The sequence below is a fragment of the Callorhinus ursinus genome, unplaced genomic scaffold (assembly GCF_003265705.2).
Source record: "Callorhinus ursinus isolate GAN/ISIS: 27379988/994484 unplaced genomic scaffold, GSC_fseal_2.0 scaffold25, whole genome shotgun sequence".
Taxonomy (NCBI): Eukaryota; Metazoa; Chordata; class Mammalia; order Carnivora; family Otariidae; genus Callorhinus; species Callorhinus ursinus.
Window position 1 is genome coordinate 17,301,714 of NW_027397087.1, and position 20,523 is coordinate 17,322,236.

At 40.6% G+C, this 20,523-nt stretch overlaps 1 protein-coding gene across 9 annotated transcripts in view; it reads right to left on the minus strand.

Moving 5' to 3' along the window:
- Window positions 1–20,523, minus strand: part of CYP19A1 (cytochrome P450 family 19 subfamily A member 1) — a 47,732-nt gene that overhangs the window by 1,048 nt on the left and 26,161 nt on the right. For 7 of the 9 annotated variants that reach the window (XM_073877003.1, XM_073877001.1, XM_073876999.1 and 4 more), the window contains 7 exons: window positions 16,995–17,149; window positions 12,526–12,588; window positions 11,395–11,571; window positions 8,936–9,050; window positions 4,914–5,028; window positions 4,315–4,477; window positions 1,146–1,387 (listed from right to left, as the gene is read on the minus strand). In XM_073877003.1, the coding sequence (XP_073733104.1) occupies window positions 1,146–1,387; window positions 4,315–4,477; window positions 4,914–5,028; window positions 8,936–9,050; window positions 11,395–11,571; window positions 12,526–12,588; window positions 16,995–17,149 (1,030 nt within the window). The remainder of the gene's footprint in view (window positions 1–1,145; window positions 1,388–4,314; window positions 4,478–4,913; window positions 5,029–8,935; window positions 9,051–11,394; window positions 11,572–12,525; window positions 12,589–16,994; window positions 17,150–20,523) is intronic. The other 2 variants (XM_073877004.1, XM_073877005.1) reach the window with 2 other exon arrangements.

Consider the following 20,523-nt stretch of genomic DNA (forward strand, 5'->3'; position numbering starts at 1 on the left):
AACCACTGATGGGTCAGAATGCTGTGACAGGGTCCAAACCATACTGTCCCCTCACTGAGATGAGTGACTGTAACTTCTTCATCCAATGTGATTCACCCCCTGTGATATATGCCCAGTTTGGACAGTCCCCACTTTTGCTTTTCACATAAATTTGCTGGGGTAAAGCAACGCACATCATCTTATTACAGCCAGTGTTAGCATACTCAACTAGGTCTGTGGGATGGGCCACAGCTTTACTACACTTCTGCATGTCACCAAGGCAAAAATTGTTTCTGTGCAAAGATGTTGACTCTTGGCCTATTAGCACCAAGCATCCAGATATTTTTAGTTCTGCAAAAAATTAATGGGGACCACATCTGTCTGTCTTGTTACCATTTGTGCTTACATAGTACCTGGCACATAGTAGATGCTCAATAAGTTTTTGTTGACCAGTTGTCAGTATAGCATGGGTTGCTCACACAGAAACGGAATGAATTAGAGAACTGGATTAATTAAGATTGTGTTTCTACATTAGATGCAAATGGAAAAAGAGGACAGTGAGGGAAATATCTGGAAAATTTGGGTTAATTAACATCATTGCCTAAAATTTGACATAATTGAAGCAGAATCTACAGTATATTTCAATGATAGAAAAAGCTAAAGCTCTTCTGATTACTGAATTCTATTTAGAATGGGAACTAGTGTTCATGGGGCCATTTGGTGAACCAAAGGCAGACTGCGAAAACAATCTTTTGGTCTCGTTTGATTTCCATCTGAAACACAACTGGATTTTCCTTTACTTAGATGGTGCTAGAGCTGAGTCTATGTGATTACAAAGTGACAAGTTGAAATGGAAAAGTAGGTTGGTTGAGTTAAACAACATTTGCCTCATGGTAGCCAAATTAAGGGCCTGGACTTTTCACATTTTGACCCATTGTGTGGCCACTATGTGGATAATTCTCAGAGCTGGAGACCCAGCATCCATGGCTTGAGGATGAATATGGTAGTCATGTTCTGAGCCAGAGGAAACATGTTCTTCTGGGGAGGCCATGGAGGGGAAGAAGTAAATAGAATGAAATGTACATGGTGCAAACACAGAACCAGAGAGGGTTTAACAGTTGAGATTTTTAAGAGTGGTGCACTTGGTTTTAAGGAAGGGCTCTTACATTCTTTGCAAAGTTTTCAAGAGTAAATTCATTGGGCTTGGGGAAAAACTCTAGTCTATGCATTCTTCCAATATTTAGGATAATGTTAGTCCCCTTTTTCACTGGGTAGCCATCGATGACATCATCCTGTAAGGCTTTGCGCATGACCAAGTTCACAACAGGCTGGTACCGCATGCTCTCGTAGATAAAGTTTTCCACCACTTTTAATTTTTGCATATCATCAATTCTTACATCTCTTTCACCTGCAGGAACAGATAAACAGGACAAGGAGGTAATGATAGTTTCATTATGTGATGGGCATTAAAACTCCCATCATTTCCATAGAACAGCCTGCTCCTGGCTGGAAAAAAAAAAATTTTTTTTCCCTAGAATTCTAATGCAAACCAGTAACCAGGGCCAAATATGTCATTTGGTTCACAGCGTGTTTTGTAAAAATTCAGATTTGAAGCCAATTACTATAAAACCTAGGAGATTTCATGGAAAAGCCTGGATTTCTGGAAAAGTCAGAAAACCTGGTGATATTGGACCCACATCCCTACATGGCAATGACAGGCTGAACTTGAGTGGCCGATGAGCCCTTTAGAGGGACATCCCCCTGCAGTTATATGTATACCTACACAGTCTGCTTCAAACATTTATCTGCCTGGCCTCTGAGGTCTTTGAGTTTTGTCTCCTCCTCTAAATTCTAGGGGACATTCATTCCTTCTCTAGTCAAAATGAAATGGTGAATTAAATCCCTTTCAATGACATTTTCTCCTCTGGTTGCCTGTGCAGTCATCTGCCTGGAACGCATCACTGATAGTCCCTCCTTCCATCTCATCAAGAACAACCTATTGCGGTAGAGTGGCAAGAACCTCTCTCCCTACCACAGCAAAATAGGTGCCTCAGCTAAACTTTGGGTGTCCTGGAGATTGACAGATACTCCCACTGTTTCAGATTGGCCTGACACTGGTCACAGAGGCTTGGATTACTCTCAGAATTGACAAAGTTTCAGAACATCCTTGAATGGGTTACCACTTTCGCAGAATCAAAATCAGCCCAGGGTCCTGAGGCAGCTCTGTCTCCTGTACAACTACACCATTCAGAAAGGATCTCATTTGGTCAGAGAACTCTAACAGCCCTGCCCCTTGCATACTGCTCTCTGTACACTCAGGGTCTAATGGGGTACATTGACCTGGGGTGAGGGGGTAGAAGGGAAGACGATAGAGAAGGTAACCAGAGGCATTCCCTAGGAAGTAATTAATATGTATGTGTATCTAGAGGGAGCACGAACACAAGTACAAATTGTTCAGCTGTTTTCCATCTTTGCAGAGGTTTATTTTTTATTGTTATGTTAATCACCATACATTACATCATTAGTTTGTGATGTAGTGTTCCATGATTCATTGTTGGGGCACAAACACTTTTCATCTCTCAAGGAAATTGTATTAAAGGCTCATGGTTTCAAGAGCATTTTCCCATTGTTGCCTGAACTGCATCATTCTATGACTCTTCACTCCACTGGGTTTGCTTGTTAAGTTCTCTTTCTCCTGCCAGCCTGTGAGCCCCATAAGTATAGGAATAGCTCTGGCTTAGTCACTGATGTGCCCCTGCACCTGACCCAGAACCCATAACCTGACAGGGGGCACATGAGAAACCATTCTGGAATTTGGAGCTTGGATGTTATTCTGGCTTCCTGCTATCTATCTTCCCAGGCGATTTCCCATTTACAGCAACACATCTGTAGACCCTTTCTCTCACGTATTTAACTCTTCTGTGAAATTTCCCCTTACTATCAACTGTTTCAAGTAGCACTCAAATGGCTTTATTTTTTTTTTAAGATTTTATTTATTTATTTGAGAGAAAGACACAGAGAGAGAGGGAACACAAGCAGGGGGAGTGGGAGAGGGAGAAGAAGGCTTCCCGCGGAGCAGGGAGCCCAATGCGTAGCTCTATCCCAGGACCCTGGGATCATGACCTGAGCCGAAGACAGATGCTTAATGACTGAGCCACCCAGGTGCCCCTCAGATGGCTTTAAAAAATGGTGGACTCTACAACCAAATAAGTCATTTCACAGGGATTTTGTATAAGGTCAAGAGAGAAAAGTCGATGTCATTACTGATATCTCTTCACATGTCAGAAATGTGTTCCTAAAAAGACTATCCATGTAGGGCCGCCTGGGTGGCTCAGTCGGTTAAGCTTCTGACTCTTGATTTCCGCTCAGGTTGTGATCTCAGGGCTGTGAGATCAAGCCCTGCCTCAGGCTCCAGGCTGTCTCTCTCCCTCTCCCTCTGACCCCTTCCCAACAACCCCACCCACCCCATGTGCATGATACCTGCACGCACTCTCTCTTGCCCTCTCTCTCTCTCTTAAAAAAAAAAAAAATTATCCATGTGAAGGACATTTCAAATAAGGAATTCTGTTTTTTCCCCCAGAATGCAATTGTGATTTCTTCCGAATGTGACAGTGTTTGTATGGAAGGAGGTGGCAGCGTCAGGAGCAGTGGGCAGAATGATGCTCAGGGAAAGGCAGAGCAGGGAAAATGTAGTGTCGGGAAGAGCTGAGCAGGGATCTGGTGGAGGAGGAGAGGGCAGGGGGAAGAAGGGTCCAGCATCACTGGATTTGGGGGAGAGGGAAACTGATCACTCTCCTGCCTTTGCCATTTTCCTCCCCTTGTCCTTCTGCCACTGACTGGAAGTTCACTTGTGGACAGACAGCTTAAAACCCAGAAACACTGCTGGAGATGATAGTCAGTTCCCTGGGTGGACCCACAAAAGCATTTGGCCCTGGTAACGTAGGTAGGCAGAACATTTACATGCACATTAAGAAAGACCTTGAAGAATATACAGCAAAGTATTAACAGTGGTTCCCCCTGGGGAATGCAAATGAGGCTGGGGAGGAGAGTGGAAGGGGTAGGGAATGTCACTTTCTGCTTTATACATCTCTGTGTTATTTAATTTTTTTTTAATGAGCATGCATTATTTTTATAATAAAAAAAAAACACAGTAAGAATGGAACTAACTTTGCAACCTATCTGGCATAACCAAGTGTGGCAAAGTGACTACCTTTATTGTTCTCTGGGTGGATTATAATAAAGATTTTGTTTGAAATCAGATTCTTAGGACATAAAAAGCTGACGTTCAGAGGGAATTGTTTTCTAAAGCTCTATTATTATTTGATCAGTTCTTACCAATAACAGTCTGGATCTCCTTCATTATTGCCTCTTCAACCTTAGGGTGCTTTGCAATGAGAAACAGCATAAAGAACACAGAGACAGACATGGTATCTGGTGCTGCAATCAGCATTTCCAGTATGCACTGGTTCACATTCTCTCTTGTCAAGTCACCACGTTTCTGAACAATTGGAAAAAGGGAGAAAAATTGGAAAAGTGAATCAAAGCTTCCAAAAAGAAGGGAAAGGGACAGTCGGGATCAAAAACATCAATGAAATGAAGTCATAAATATTCAATCTCTGTAATTGACTATGGACATTTTTCATAGTAGTCTTCAGCTGAAAGCGGAGAAATTTAACCAATTATCTATGCATTTACTGTCTCTGGGCTCTCTCATTTTCATATTTTGTATTGTCCAGACACAGTAGTTTCAATCTTAAAGGTTAGTTTTACCAGAATGTCTAATGAGTGTGCTCTTTGGGTTGTCATTATATAAGTACTAGAGCAGATACTTAAAAGCAGAAGTATGAAACAATTACAAGAGGGGATCTTTACATAACCTATACACAGTCAAGTACATATATTGTGTGGGAATTATGGTTAATCCAGGTCAGTACCTCAGCAAAAATCAACTCGGTGGCAAAATCCATATAGTCTTCCAGTTTCTCTGCTGTGGAAATTCTGTGTCTTTTTTCTTCTATCAGAATTTCCATGGCATCTTTCAAATCCTTGCTAAAAAAAAAAGTGAAAATATAATCTATCTGTAGTCAGTTAAGACATCTAGAAAAATGAATTCATTTGCCATTTGTTTAAATAAAATTGTCTGCTTTAATTGAAGCCATTAGCACTCACGAATAACTGAATTTAAACTTAATTCTTCATAAAGATTAAAATAAAAATAAAAAATAAAAAGATAAAAATTAAATTACATATTCATTATACTTCATGTTAAGGAACCAAATTTAGCTAAGATTTCTAGGTACTGGTAGCAAAATGAAGGCTGTAACCTCTAGTTAAAGGTTAAAAGCTGGTACCAAAATGGCAAATCCAGTCGTGTTTTCTGATTTTTGATGTGTCCAGTACAGTGTCTAAATTGAAAAACAAAACCAAAAACCAGTGGCAAGCACTCTCCAATTTGCCCCAGGCACCTTCACTTCCTGTTGACTCGTAACCACCCAGCCCGTTTTCCTTTGCCCAGCTCTGGAAACAATTGAGTTTGAGATTTCCTACTCTAGAAAGTGAACACAAGGGATCAAGTATGATTCTTGATATTTATTCTTGTACCTTGCAGTTTCTGCCACATAGTAAACATGAAGTAGATATATACTGACTGACTAGCCGCATGAGTAGGTATAGTGTATGCATTTTGACAGTGTGGGAGAGGGAAGAGCACCTTGGAAAGAGAGAGTCAGGTTCTAGTTCGGATTGTTCTCTTTCTATGTAACCTACTTTACATCTCTGAAGGGCTCAGACTCCGTGAACAATAAGTTCATCTTAAGATCTAGGTTCTGCTATTCTTGCCTTTGTCTTAAAGTGTATGCCTCCATGTGTAAGTGTATTGTCCCCCAATCTCAGGGAATGGTATTCTGCATTACATTAAATGTACAATAAATCTTTCTTTGAAATTTTTGTTGACATGGTCACCTGTACACCCTGTTGATGATGTTGACATAAATAGCCTCTATGTTTACTCCAGTGCAGCTGGAAAAGTAAGGGAAGATTCTTTAAGATTCCTCCCACTTTTTAAAATTTCTTTTGGGCATCTCAAAAAGGCGTTTATTTTTTTTTAAGATTTTATTTATTCATTTCTCGTGGTGGGGGAGAGAGAACAAGCAGGGGGAGCGGCAGGCAGAGGGAGAAGCAGGGTCCCCACTGAGCAAGGAGCCTGACGCAGGACTTGATCCCAGGACACTGGGATCATGACCTGAGCTGAAGGCAGACGTTTAACTGACTGAGCCACCCAGGTGTCCCTCAAGGAAGGTGTTTAAACATTTGAAGAGGTATTCTTCAGGCTAGTATAGTAATTGTGTCACTCAAAATGAGGGTGCCATCTATTGTGTATCTCTGTAAATGTGCCTACAGATACATACATACCTCCAGGAATACACCAAGGAATATTCACATTCATTCATTCATCTACCAGTCTATTTATTCAGCAAATATTTATTGAAACTCTTACATAGAAGGGACAGATATTCACTCAGTTGGTGGGCTGTGAATGCTCGTAGCATTCCTACCTGAGCAAGGGCCCCTAAATGGTCTAGGAGTTGTTGAAATGCCCTAAGACTATAAATTCATGGAGAATTCCTTGATGGAACTACAGCCACCTCTGAACATCTATTTCCTCCCTGAGCCAGACTTGGGGGCCTGTGAATGCCCATTGGGATCCTCCTTATTCAGGTTAACGTATGCATCTGAATTTATATGCCCTTAAAAACTGGGAGAATTGAGTTCAGTGACAGTCTTCAGGGAACAGGAAATCTCTGACTTACAAACATGTATTATAAGAATATATCTGTGAGTCTGTGTTTTGGAACTCTGAGCGTATTTTTCACCCAAACAAGGATGGCTAGGTTATCAGTCCAGGCCACAAATACCTATTTAAGGTATTCTGCAGCTAAAAAGCCTTAAACTTGCCAGAATAAAAAGTAGAAAACAATACTGCTGTAATATTGGGAATTAAGACAGGCAGAAGTATAAAATCAAATAAATAGGGATGGGAGTAGATGTCCCAGAATCCTTTCCATCAGTATATTTCTAAAAAGTATTGGCACGACAGAGAAAGACAACTAGTATATGATCTCATTTATATGTGGAATCTTAAAACAAAACAAACTCTAGCTCATAGATACAGAGAACAGATTGGTGGCTGCCAGAGGTGGGGGTGGGGGGTAAGGCTGGGCAAAATGGCTGAAAGGAGTCAAAAGGTACAAACTTCTAGTTATAAAATAAATAAATCATAGAGACATGATGCACAACATGGTGACTATAGTTAACAATACTGTATTGCAGATTTGAAAATTGCTAAGAGAATAGATCTTAAAAGTTTCCACCATAAGAAAAAAGTTTTGTAACTAGATATAATGGTGATCATTTCACAATATATACAAATACTGAGTCATGATGTTGTTTGTATACCTGAAAGTAATATAACATTTTATGTCAATTATACCTCATTTAAAAAGAAACAAAACAAAACATTGACATTATTGCAATGGGCATGGGATGGGAGAGGAGATTAAAAGATTTCTCAAAGTCTTTACTGCTCTAGGATATAGGAGATATAGATTAATGTACTGACCATTGGCAAATATTATATACAGAGGGAGAGTTGCGGAGCTAATTTCTATAGAAACCTAAGAGAAACCATTATACAATTTCATGCAATAAGTTTCAGTGGGCTGGCTGGCCAAAACCAAAGCCATACTAATGACCAGGAACTATAAAATGAGACACAACACTGCCAAATTTGAACATAGGGAAGAGATGAATCCTTTATCTCATTGATTCAAGTCACAATAAGCTCTGGTGGAAACTAAATGAAATGTATAAAGACCCAAGTGTCCAAATCACCCACCTAATACTCACCAACCACATGAGAATATATAAAGCAACATCAAGTTGGCTTCCTTCCTGGAGACTAATATGATTAAATTTCAAAATACACAAACAGGATAAAGTTGGGTCTTCAAACAAGTTGGGAACTTTTAGAGATGGAGAATTTAAGATCATCAGGGCCATCCAGGAAAAGATATGAACAGAGGGAAGGAGAAAACTAACATCTTTAGTGCCTTCTATGTGCCATCCTCTGTCTTAATTGCCCTATGTATAGGATCTCATTAATCTATATCTCTATTCTGGAAGGTAGGTTATATTTTACTTTAAATAACTTCCCAAAGCCATTTAGTTACTATGCGGTAGAGACAGGATATAAACCAGGTCTGTCTGTCTCTAAATCCTATAGGCTTTTCACTAGTGGTTAGAGGGGGCAGTGTTTAGTGGCTGGCTACTTAAACTCTAGAAACCTATTTTTTAGCCTATAGGCCATTGGGCATTTGTCCAATTTTTGTCTAGACTCATCTGTAACCAAAGCAAAGTCATTAATGACAGTTTCAGGATTCCCCAAAGACTAATATCTATGACTAAAAAAAAGGAAATCACACATTTTATTGAAGTCCATTATATTCATTGTGAAAAAATTCTTTTGAGACTGCTGTTAATTCCTACAAGTTGAATTATATTAAATTCATTCAGAAGCAACATGACTATAAAATGATTTTGTGTTTCCATTTTCCAGATATGAAAAGAGAATTTTTACAGATAATAATGATAGGTTCAGCCAACCCTTCTCTTCAACTCAAACTACACTGCGATGTCCTAATTCCAGACATGGGGCTCACAGACCACCCACTTGGCCCCCTTGCTGAAAAGTTGCCTGGGCCCAACGCCTCCCTTACTCTTGGGTCTGGCCACTGCGTGCAGCCAAATTGCTGTACAGTGTTTCATCAGCAACATAATCCACAGCTCCCCTGTGGGTTCTGAAGAGGAGAACACTAGCTGAAGAGGCCAACAACAGCAAAGAAACAACCCAAAGTCAATCCAATCTCACTGATAAGTTTTCCCAACTTGTGTTACTTACACAGACTTTTCATACTTTTTGTATAGCCAAGAAATCTTAAAGAAGATGTCTGGTTTGAGAAGGAGAGCTTGCCATGCATCAAAATAACCCTGGATTTTAACCACGATGGCACTTTCTGGAAAAACAAAACAAACAAAAGAGCAGAGAAGTTGAGCAAAAATGTGAGCCCGAGAAGGGTATTCTGAGAAGAGAAGATCCCCTGTATAGAGTTTCTTACCAGCCTGGGCTTCAGTGGGTGTTTCAGCCATATGAATGCCACTAGACAAACCAACATTAATTTATTCTGCTTGACATCTAAATTAACCAAGTTAACCAGACATGTGCCACTTTTCAAGTTTGTGTTAGAGACAAAGCTTAGAATCTCACATGCCCCTCTTGGATTGAGTGTCCAACTCCTTCCTGTTTTTTTGGACGATGGGAAATAAGAGGGACACCAGGAATTATGGCTGTTATTGGCCTCAATTCTGGCACCTGCGAGGGCAAAAAGCCATGCCACTTTTCTGGTTGCATTTTGGTCCAGAGTATAGAATTCATCTTAGTATCCCTAATATCTTGTCCTGAGCCTCATCACTGTCAGCTCCTAATGAACGTCCTTAAATTGCATGTTTGGGGAAACAAAACCCCTGCTTTTTTCAAACTGTAGAAAAAGGAAGGGAACAGACATTTCTTTTCAACTGCTAAGTACCAGTCACCATGCAAAACGCTTTACGGAAGAGACCTCATTTAATCCTTACGGTCTTGCTAGGGGAGTGATATAGTGTCATCACTTTTTCAGATGAAGAAACTGCGGTTCATAGAAACTGGGAAGCTTGCCTAACACCATACAGACAGTGTGGTAGGTAGGCCCTTAGGCTGGAGCCCAGCCCTATCTGACCTCAGAGCAATGTTCTTTCCTCTTGTTGCACTGGCTCCCTTAGGCAAATTGAGAGTTTAACCAGGACAGGGTGTGGAGAAGAGGAATCAAGGTAACTCTGCATGGGTTATGCAGGTTCTTAGCATCACAGCCGGCATCCCTAAATTAACAGAGAGGTTTACAATTCTGTTTACTTCATCCTTCCTAAGAACTGAGGCGAGCCGGGGACCATGAAGCGGGGACTAATAAAATACGGACTTGCCTGACCTTCAGAGAGCTGCATGTAGGACAGGCCAGCTGGGATTAGAGTTCCTGTCTGAAGGGGATGAGACAAGGGGTGTGACTAAAAATACTCAGAGTTGAATGGGGCTCCCATTCAAATGGCAGTCAGATGAGGTTTCTGTGACTCTTGTAAAAAGCCGGGGACATGAGGTAAGCAGAGCTAGAGGAGAAAAGGAGGGCTTATAGCTTGTCCGTTCTTCCAAATGTGGCCAATGAGGCCCTGTTCCCTCCCTCAAACCCGGATGTGGCTCCCGGTCTCATTTCATTTAGGCTGATGTCCAGGTGTCCTCCCTGTGCAGGCCTTTCCTGACAACCCTCTCTGGGATAGCCACCCACTCTCCCTCCTTCACTTCCTATCCCCTTGCCCTGCTTCGTTTATTCTTCAGGGCACTTAGTATTGCCTGATGTGTTATTAGCTATTTACTTGTTTGTTGTTTATATTGCCACTGGGATGTGACCTCCTTGAAGGCAAGGACTTTACCTGTCTTGTTCACTGCTCGATCCCCCGAACCTAGAACAGTGCCTAGCATAAAATAGGCAATTAGCAAATATTTTTTGAATGAATGCATGAGTCAGTGAACATGCTAGAATTCAGGGAAAATTGCATTAAGCTGGACAATAGCAGCATGGAATTAACCCAACTGATTATTTATTTTTTAATGGTGATAGAGTTGCATGTATATGTTTTAATATTTGTTTCTGGAGTATAGTGAAGGGAGTAGCTCTTTTGAGTGGGACATTCTTGCCAGAGTTGTGATAATGCTAAATGACAAACTCTATGTAAAGCTACTCTTTTATAGTAGATTCTAAATTAATGGTAGCTATTTTCATCATTGCCAACAGCACCAGCACCAGCACCATTATCATTGTATAGACAGAGTCCAAGTTTTCATGCTTAGTAGCTTTGAGGGAGGAGGGTACATGTATATTTATGTACATATGTATGTATATCTCTGCGTGTGCATGTGTGTGTGTGTGCCTGTGCCCACAAGAATGGTTGGAATTGGTTAAATTTATCAGTTTGATTGGTAGTAGGGTATATTCATGGCCAAATGAACTGATCACATTTGTCAAGTTTTGACTGTGGATAGAATCATATTTCCCAGAGCAATGAGGAGAGATACAAAAGAGGAGATGGCCCCTACTTACAGAAACTTCTGTCTTATAAATGAACAAGGCAGACACACTAGGAAAAAAGAATCATAAGAATACTTAGAGATGTTTGAACAAGAGCAATGTACAAAAACAGCATTATCTTTCCTTGAGTCTCTTATCCCCTTCATCCCCTTGTTCAATAAAGGGCAGAACGTCAATTCTCAAGTACCGTCCAAGGGGATCCCCAGGAAGAGAATGTTAGAGGTGTCCAGCATGATGCGCCGCATGAGGGTCAACACATCGATGTAACCCAATTCGTTGCTGACCTCCTCCAACCTGTCCAGATGTGTGATGATGGATCCAACACAAATTGTCACCATGCGCACAAGGCCGGGGCCAGACAAAGCTGAGGGTAACACATCAGAGAGTGAGTCACATGAACTCAGGGGCATACACAATCAGGTTATTTTGGCCTTTTCTGTTTGGAGTTTAACTATACGTGATTTTTTATTCAGTAACTTGGCAGAAAGTCATGTTCTTTTTTATACTTTTCTGCATTCTCCTAATTTTCTACAAACATGTACCACCTTTATGGGCAAAGGGAATGAATGAATGAATGAATGAATGAATGAATGAATGAATAAAAATCTTATTTTAAACAAAATATTCAAAATTAAACTCTTCTTCATGTTATGGAAAATCATTTGTGAGCCTGCAAATGAAACATTTACTACTTGTGGTCATGAATCACACATCAGTGGTTTTCCATATTTACTGTATATATATATATATATATTTCTCTAAAGAAGGTTTGGATTTGGCAAGGGAGATATTTATGTTTCAACCGGTGGCAGGGTATTGCTATTGAACTACTCAAACTGGACCTTAACTATTTGATCTAAAGTGCTTCCTGTTTAATTGTGGTTTATATGGTTCAAAATGCTAGTCTTACAACTTATCAAAAGGGTTCTTAATTTTGGTTTCTCTTCACACTACTTCTAGATTTGTTTTACTCAACCAATGAGTAAAAGTCATGACAACTAAGCAATTTTTTTGTTTGCGTACTAGTCTTCCCAACTGGTTGGGAATTCTTGAAGGGCAGTGACAACCAACCTCCTATTAGCACTGTCCTTCAAGTCCACAGTACATGGTGGCCTTCAAATCATATTTGTCATAAGTAGAGACAGGTAGAGTGAATTGGCTCTGCTCTAGATCATCTGGGTAGCTAGTGGTTCGTGGTGGTAGGTGATCTATCTAGAGTTTAACTCTTAAAGCCCTCCTTTCTCTCTTTGTTCTATTTTATTTAAGCTTTCTTTAAGAGTTATCTCTCCTATTTATGTCTTTTATTATTCAGACTTACTGTTAAAGTCAGTTCTTGAAATGCAATGAAAAATCCTGGGGAAATTTGTAGTCATAATTCTTTCTTAAAAAAAAAAAAACAATTATCAGTTGCACAACAGAAGCCCATGAAGGCAGGCTTTGCAAATAAGAAAGGAAGCCTGGGGAGCGGTTCTAGATTCTTAAGATTTCTCCTTATATGTAAAAAGGAAGGTTGTGTTGGTAGCATACTTTCTGACTGTAGGAAATACCTGGCCGATATGAAAGGCCAGGCTGTTGTTTCCTGGGTGACTATCACATTCACAGGTGGGACACATGATTCCTTAATGACTCAGCACTTTTTGCGGAAGGGTTGGCTTCGAATATCACTGGTGGTTTCCTCCCAGACTGATGTATGACTTGCCTCTATGTCCTAGAACTGGAAGCCATGTTTCAAACGTATAAGCAAAATGTAGTATCATTGCTTATAGGCAGGGGCATGATGTGGATATAATTTTAATTTTTAAAATGTGTGAAAAAGTACCGAATCTTATCCAGGTTAAAAAAAGTGAGCAAGTAATCAGCATAATTCCTTCACTATGGACAACTCTCTTGGCAGTTTCAGAAACAGAGGCTATTTCTTGTCCCTCCACCTTCATTTCTCCAGGATGGGCCATTTGCCTAGGCTGCACATCACTATTTCTCCATAGATACACCCAGGCAATCAATGCTTTCATTAATGTTACTACTTTAGATACCAAAACATACCCTCAATTTTCTACTATATCAGGAAAACTAATGAGAAACATAACTCTAAAAGGAGATTCAAGAAATGCTTGGGGGGGCTCCTGACTGGCTCAGTCAGTTAAGTGTCTGCCTTCAGCTCAGGTCATGATCTCAGGGTCCTGGGATCGAGCCCCGCATCGGGCTCCCTGCTCAGCGGGGAGTCTGCTTCTCCCTCTGCCTCCACCTCTCACTCATGTTCTCTCTCTCTCAAATAAATAAATAAAATTTAAAAAAAGAGAAATGCTTGGGACTCATTGATTACTAAAAATGTCAGACACAACAGGGAACTTTGAATAAGCAATCAGACTTCTATTATTTTTTTTAGACATCTATTTTTGGCATTTAATCTGGGTAGTTTTGTAATGTTTTTATGAGAAAATCTGATCTATATATATAGGGCTTATCTTAAAAAAGGATTTTTTAAATTGATTCCAAGTGCTGTAGATTCTACTCTTTTTTTAAAAAAAAAGATTTATTTATTTATTTTAGAGAGAGGGAGTGAGGGGTTGCAGAGAGGGACAGAGGGAGAGGGAAAGAGAATCTCAAGCAGGCTCCGTGCTGAGCGCTGAGCCTGACTCGGGGCTCAATATAATGACCTGAGATCATGACCCTGAGATCACAACCTGAGCCGAAACCAAGAGTCAGACACTTAACTGACTGCACCACCCAGGTGCCCCAGATTCTACTCTTTTAACATCTCTTACATTGATGACTTCCCTTCCATCCACCCTGTATCACTGCAGTAGCTCCTAATTGTTCTCACTTCTTACAGTCGTGCCTTCTGTCAATGAATCATTCATTCTGCTACCAGAGGAATTTTTCTAAAACTCAAATATGTTCATGTCATTCTGCTTAAAATTTTGAATGATTTACTGTAGCTTTTGAGATAAACTCAGTTCAGTGCCTTCCCCTTGGCCTATGCCTACATGTATCCATGCCAGGCCTGAGAGCCTACTTACAGTTAGTTCCCTGGACATACAGTGCTGATCTACCCTTCTCTGTTTTGGAGTATCCTGTTCTTTCCTTCTGTGGAATGCATCCTTGTCAAACTCTCTTAATGTAGGTGGCTTTTACCTTCTTTCCAGACTTATCGTAAGCATTCACTCCTCAGAAAGCTTCCCATGACCCCTCAGGATACTTTAGATGGCCCATTTTTTCTGTGCCCTGTAGCACTCTGCACACACCTCAAGCATAACACATCACCTAGGATGATATTTGGTGATGTATTGATCTGCCACCCTGCCCCTCCCCCTATTATAAATTCCTTGAGGGCAGGGACCATGTCTTGACTATCATTGTATTTTAGGTACCTAGTTCAATGATAAGAACACAGTAGTTTGTTAAACAAATGGATGAGTTTAGAAAATTCTATTAATCTAAAAAGTTTAAAAATTCTATTAATTTTTACATGGCAAGGTAGAGGATGTTGGTATGTGAGAGTTAATTGCTCCTAAATACTAGTTCACATGTTCCTAATGTGCCTGGGCCAAACTGCAAAGAAAAAAAACTTACATTTCAAATCTTGTCATTTGCAACAATGTGGATGAACCTAGAGGGTATGATGCTAAGTGAAGTAAGTCAGACAGAAAAAGACAAATGCCACATGACTTCACTTATATGTGGAATCTAAAGAACGGAACAAATGAACAAACAAATGAAAAGAAATAGACTCAAACGCAAAGAACAAACTGGTCGTTGCTAGAAGGGAAAGGGTGTGGGGATGGGTGAAATAGATAAAGGTGATGAAGAGCTACAAACTTCCAGTTATAAAATAAATAAGTCATGGGGATATAATGTACAACATAGGAAATATAGTCAATAATATTGTCACATTTTTGTATTGTGACAGATGGTGACTACACTTATCGTGGGGAGCATTTCATAACATGTATAATTGTTGAATCACTAAGTTGTACACCTAAAACTAATATAATACTGTATGTCAACTCTACTTCAACAAAAACAAATAAAACACCACATTTCTTTAGGATCTTACAGCATTATTTCATTTATTCTTCATAATAACCCTAGAGTTAATGTTCTATTGTCTTTATCACCTTTTGTGGAGAAGGAAACTGAAGCTCGGAGAGGAGTGCCTTGTCCAAGGTCATATAGCCAGTGAGGTGGCAGAACTAGGACTTGAACCCCAAACCTATAATCCTGAGGCCTGTACCCTTTTCGTTAACCCAGTCTGCAGTTTTCTAAGGCATGAGAGAGGATTGATCTGCCCCAACACGAGTGGTAGGCAGAATAATAGCCCCCAAACCTGTCCAGGTCCTAGTCCCTGGAACCTATTAATATGTTACTTTACGTGGAAAAAAGGACTTGACACAACTGATTCAAGTTAAGGGCCTTGAGATGGGGAGATTACTGTGGATTATCTGGGTGGGCCCAACCTAATTACATGAGTCCTCAAAAACAAAGAACCTTTCCCAGCTGACGTCAGAGTCAGAAAGTGATGTGATGACAGAAGAATGGTCTGAGAGACATGATGGAAAAATGACTCGACCCACTGTTGCTAGCTTTGAAGGCAGAGGAAGGGGCTGTAGGCCTAGGGATGCCGGTGGCCTCTGAGGCTGGAAAAGACAAAGAAACTGATTCTACTCTGGAGCCTCCAGCAAGAAACACAACCCAGCCAGCACCTTGGTGTCAGCCCATTGAGACCCATGTCAAATTTTTGACCTACAGAACGATAAGATAATCGATGTATTGTTTTAAGTCACTAAGTTTGTGGCAATTTGTTACAGCAGCAATAAGAGACAAATACAGTGGAGTCTACAATAGAGTTGTATGAATCTTGGTAATGGGCAACTCTGTAGAGAGAATCAGTGCTCAGCTGGGACAGACATAGCTTCTCAGTAGCCACATGGGAGGCATCCAGGTTCACTACAGAGGCTGGCTTAGAGGGAAGAATATTGCACTGTCAGACCTAAGATCCATCTAGCCCCAGATTCTATCACTGACAGTGTTTCCAGGACATGATTGTCTTCTTTGATGTTGATGTCAAAGACTGGTCATGGATATTCCCCAACTGCTTCATTTCCAACAAAATACAGTAAAGGGGGAAATCACTAGTCAAGGAGCCTTGGGATCGGATCTCTGCTCATCTATTATTTGCTATGTTGTCTGAGCAAAAATCACAACCTCTCTAGGACTGCATTTCCCCAACTATAAAATTCAGAGACTGGACGAGATGACATATATAGTCCTTCCTAGTTCTAAAATCTCTAATTTTATTTGCAAACTGCTTTCTGTTAAAATACCTGTGATGTCAGTCAGTGATTCAGCAAACACATTGTTTGGCTATGTTTAAATCAAACATGTGACTGACACACTAAATTCTTAATTGAAATGATCCTAAATACAGAGCTCTATCTCTTCTTCATGCCCATGGAATTGCTTTGTGCATCAACAGGAAGAACAGAGTTTGTGGTGATTAAAAATGTAGGCACTGGCGTTGTCTTCTGGGCCATAATTTACTAATTTGGGGACCTTGGGTAAGTTACTTAACCTATTTACTTAAGCTTCAGTTTTCTTATGTGTAAAATATAAGTGACAAGAATATTTACCACATGGGGTTGCTGTGGGATTAAAATATCAAGTACTTAGAACAGTGCCTACCATGTCTTATTATTTCAAAATAAGTGAAGCAGCAGAATCTAAATTCCAGAAAAGGGGGCACACATTTATTGACAAAAGAGCAGAATGTCACCAGCACCTGATTACCTTTTGTAAAGAAAGGTCGAATGGCTTTCCAGAGGGTTGGATTATTATTAAATATGATGCCGTTTTCATGCATGCCGATGCACTGCAGTCCAAGTTTGCTGCCGAATCGGGAGCTGTAGTGACTGTGCTTCATTATGTGGAACATACTTGAGGACCTGCAGAGATAGCAAACTTTGGTGTTAATTTTTTAAGGGTCAGGAGAACTCATGGTGATGATTTTGACTACCAGGTGGCTTTCTTAGCAAATGCATGTTGATCTAAATGCAAGGCATTCGAGGGGTGCCAGTCGGTTAAGCGTCCAACTCTTGGCTTTGGCTCAGGTCATGATCTTGAGGTCCTGAGATTAAGCCCCATAGTGGGCTCCATGCTCAGTGGGGAGTCTGCTGGAGATTCTCTCTCCCTCTCCCCCTCCCCCTCCCCCCAACTCACACTCTCTCTCCCTCTCTCTAAAAATAAATAAATCTTTAAAAAAAATAAATGCAAGGTATTCTAGTATTTATATTGAGTAAGTGTTTGTTAGCATAAGAACATCCCTCTCCAGTTGAAATATTCCTACCTACTGACTCCCTGCTTGAGCATCACCAAAGATAGAACACACACACCATTCCTTATTTCCCTTTTTTTTTCTAACTCCATGTCACCAAAATACTACCCATTACTGGGGTCAGAGCTGCAAGGCTTTGAGGAGCTGAGCCCTCCACACCACCAGAGGGTCCTGAAAGCCTCCAGCCCCACTCCAGACAGTGCCACCCCTGCTGGAGTGAGTCTCAGAATTCTGAGTTCCTGGAATTGCCGAAGTCTTCTTCTGTTTGGAACCAACAGTCCTGCCTCAGACCACCCAACCTCAGAATCTCTCATCAGGCCTGGCCCCTCCGGTGAGTATCATTCTGGGCTTGAAGGACATCTCCTGGGCACTACTGGCTCTGGGCTTAGCTGGCTGGGCTGGGCCTGGAAGGCTCTCTGTGGTGGTGACAGCAGCTATCTCGAGACTCTGCATTCCATCCTGACTCATCAGGGTCTCCTGGGCCACAGAGTTCTCTCAGGATATAGTAAGCATAAGCAGATTTACTTCTCTCCATATATATATTTTTAGCAACTTCAAAAAATTTCCACTCAAGTATATCCAAATGGATCGCCATTTTTCTTGGAGATAGGGAGAAAAAGGGAGCAGGGTTTGGGAATTAAAAAGAGGGGCAGAGTGGTTAGCAGAGGAGGTGTAGAGGTTTTTGGCATGCAACTGTGGGAGGTGTGAAGGAAGGGGAGACAGGGTAAACTCAGGAGTCTGACTTTTGGCTATGTTAACAGTGCCAGAGCCAGGCTGCGTATAAATGTTGCCTACCTATGTATGCTCTGAGGGGATTGTAGGCAGACCTCAAGTGACATAACCCTTGACCCTGGGGCTTGAGAACTAAACTGCTCGGGTCTGCCAGGTAAGTTAAAATAGATCCCCCCCTGAAAAACAAACTGAGGGTTCTAGAGGGGAGGGGGGTGGGGGGATGGGTTAGCCTGGTGATGGGTATTAAAGAGGGCACGTTCTGCGTGGAGCACTGGGTTTTATGCACAAACAATGAATCATGGATCACTACATCAAAAACTAAAGATGTAATGTATGGTGATTAACATAACAATAAAAAAAATAGATCCCCCAAAGCTTTTTTTCACCTGAGGATTATAAATTACTCCATGTCTCTGAGATCAGAGTGGAGTTCAGAAGCAGAGATTATAAAATTAGAAAGGAACTAAATATTTGAGCAGAGGAATAGGAAGAAAATAGGCACATCATTGCAAGAAAGCAAAGTATATTTATAAACATCTCTCTGATACTGCAAAGGAGGGAGAACCTGGGCATTTTTCTGGTGTGGGAGGGGTAGAGGGAAAAAAAAGTAACAGCATGGTGCCTTAAATGTGCAAATTCAAAAAAAATATCCGTGTTACATTTTAGATGCTGTTGTTATTTTTTTTTAATTTTGGTGAACTTAATATTTATACAAGTTTTCACATGTTCATTGTGACTTTGGTTCTTCCTCTCCACTTCTCCACTGAAATTTTGTTGCTTGGCTGCAAATTCTCCTACTATGGGGCGTTTCTGAATACATAACCCTTAGAGATGGGGAGTGGCCATTATATAGAATGGCCACCCACATATATAGGTCTATGCACCTGGTTCTTACATTGGTCCGGAGGGGCCATCTTACCACTTGCTCTTCCCTCTTAAAGTTGATACTTGGTACCTAAAAGGATGACTTTGCCTTAATGAAGTTGTTCAGTTAATGCCTGTGAAAACACATTCCCAAAGAAGACACTGGGCCAAAGGAGCTGTGCTCTGGCTGAGTAGATTAGGCAGTGGGCTAAGTATTAGCCAAACCCTCACATTTATGATGGTTCCATAGTCCCATTTAAATTTTAAAAGAAAGACCCTGGAATAATGGCAGTGTCAAGAAATGAAAGCAGAATTATTATATGAATAAATTATGTACTAGATCATTTCTTTCAGGAAAAAATATCTTATTTTCAAATCAAAACACTCTCTATTAAGTCAGATATTCTCTTGACTTGATTCCAAATGATACTCATCAAATGATCGCTGAGTTTTGGACAAGTTTTTTTCTCTCCCTAGCAACAAAAATAAAAACAAAAATCCAGATGCTTCTGTTTGTATTCCAGGGAATTAATTTGACTGACAAACAGCTGAAATTTTGCCCTGTATAGAAAAATCATGCTATGAGAGGACTGAAAAGCTTATTAATAGATTTCAGGACTTTAGCTTCTCTTACCTCCCCCTACTTTAGTCTGTAATGACAGCAGAAATTAAGTAATTTGTACATTCTTTATTCACAAATTCATGTCTAAAAATTTTAAGTGCTCGGAGGTAAAACAGAACACTAATTTTTTCTGTTCTGACCCCTAGAGCTTTTATATACTGCATTTAACCACATTAGCCTGTCCATTTAATTTGAAGAATTCCTAATCAATTTTAAAAAGAGAACGAGACCCCAGACTTTAACCCAACTAAACGTGTATTAGTTAAGAGCTAACTTCAAACATAAATGTGTTCTTTAGGGGGCGCCAACATCTCAGTGATTTTTGAGTCGGAGGCTCGGACTTGGCAAGGGACAAAGACGGAAGTGATACACCTTGCAGGAGAAGAGTGACCGGCTGCAGGTGAGCAATTTAAAACCAAGTCTTTGATCAAAAGGAGGCTGGCTTTATCTAACCAGAGTAAATCAAGAAAGTGAAAAAAGGAAGTTGGTGAAGAACTTTCTTCACCAGGGACTCCAGCCCAGAGCTCTCAGGGCATTCAGGAAAACAGTAGAGACCTTGCTGCAGCCTTGGGGGCCAGCCTGTAACACCAGTTAAGGGAGATGTTATACTGACTGGGAGAGTAAAGATTTCTTACCACTCAAGAGAGACCAAGGCAGTCCCAAGCCCAGAAAGGATAGTGGGTAATGTAAATTGTATGGTAACTGGGGCCATTCTTTTTTTTTCTTTCTTTCTTTCTTTCTTTCTTTCTTTCTTTCTTTCTTTCTTT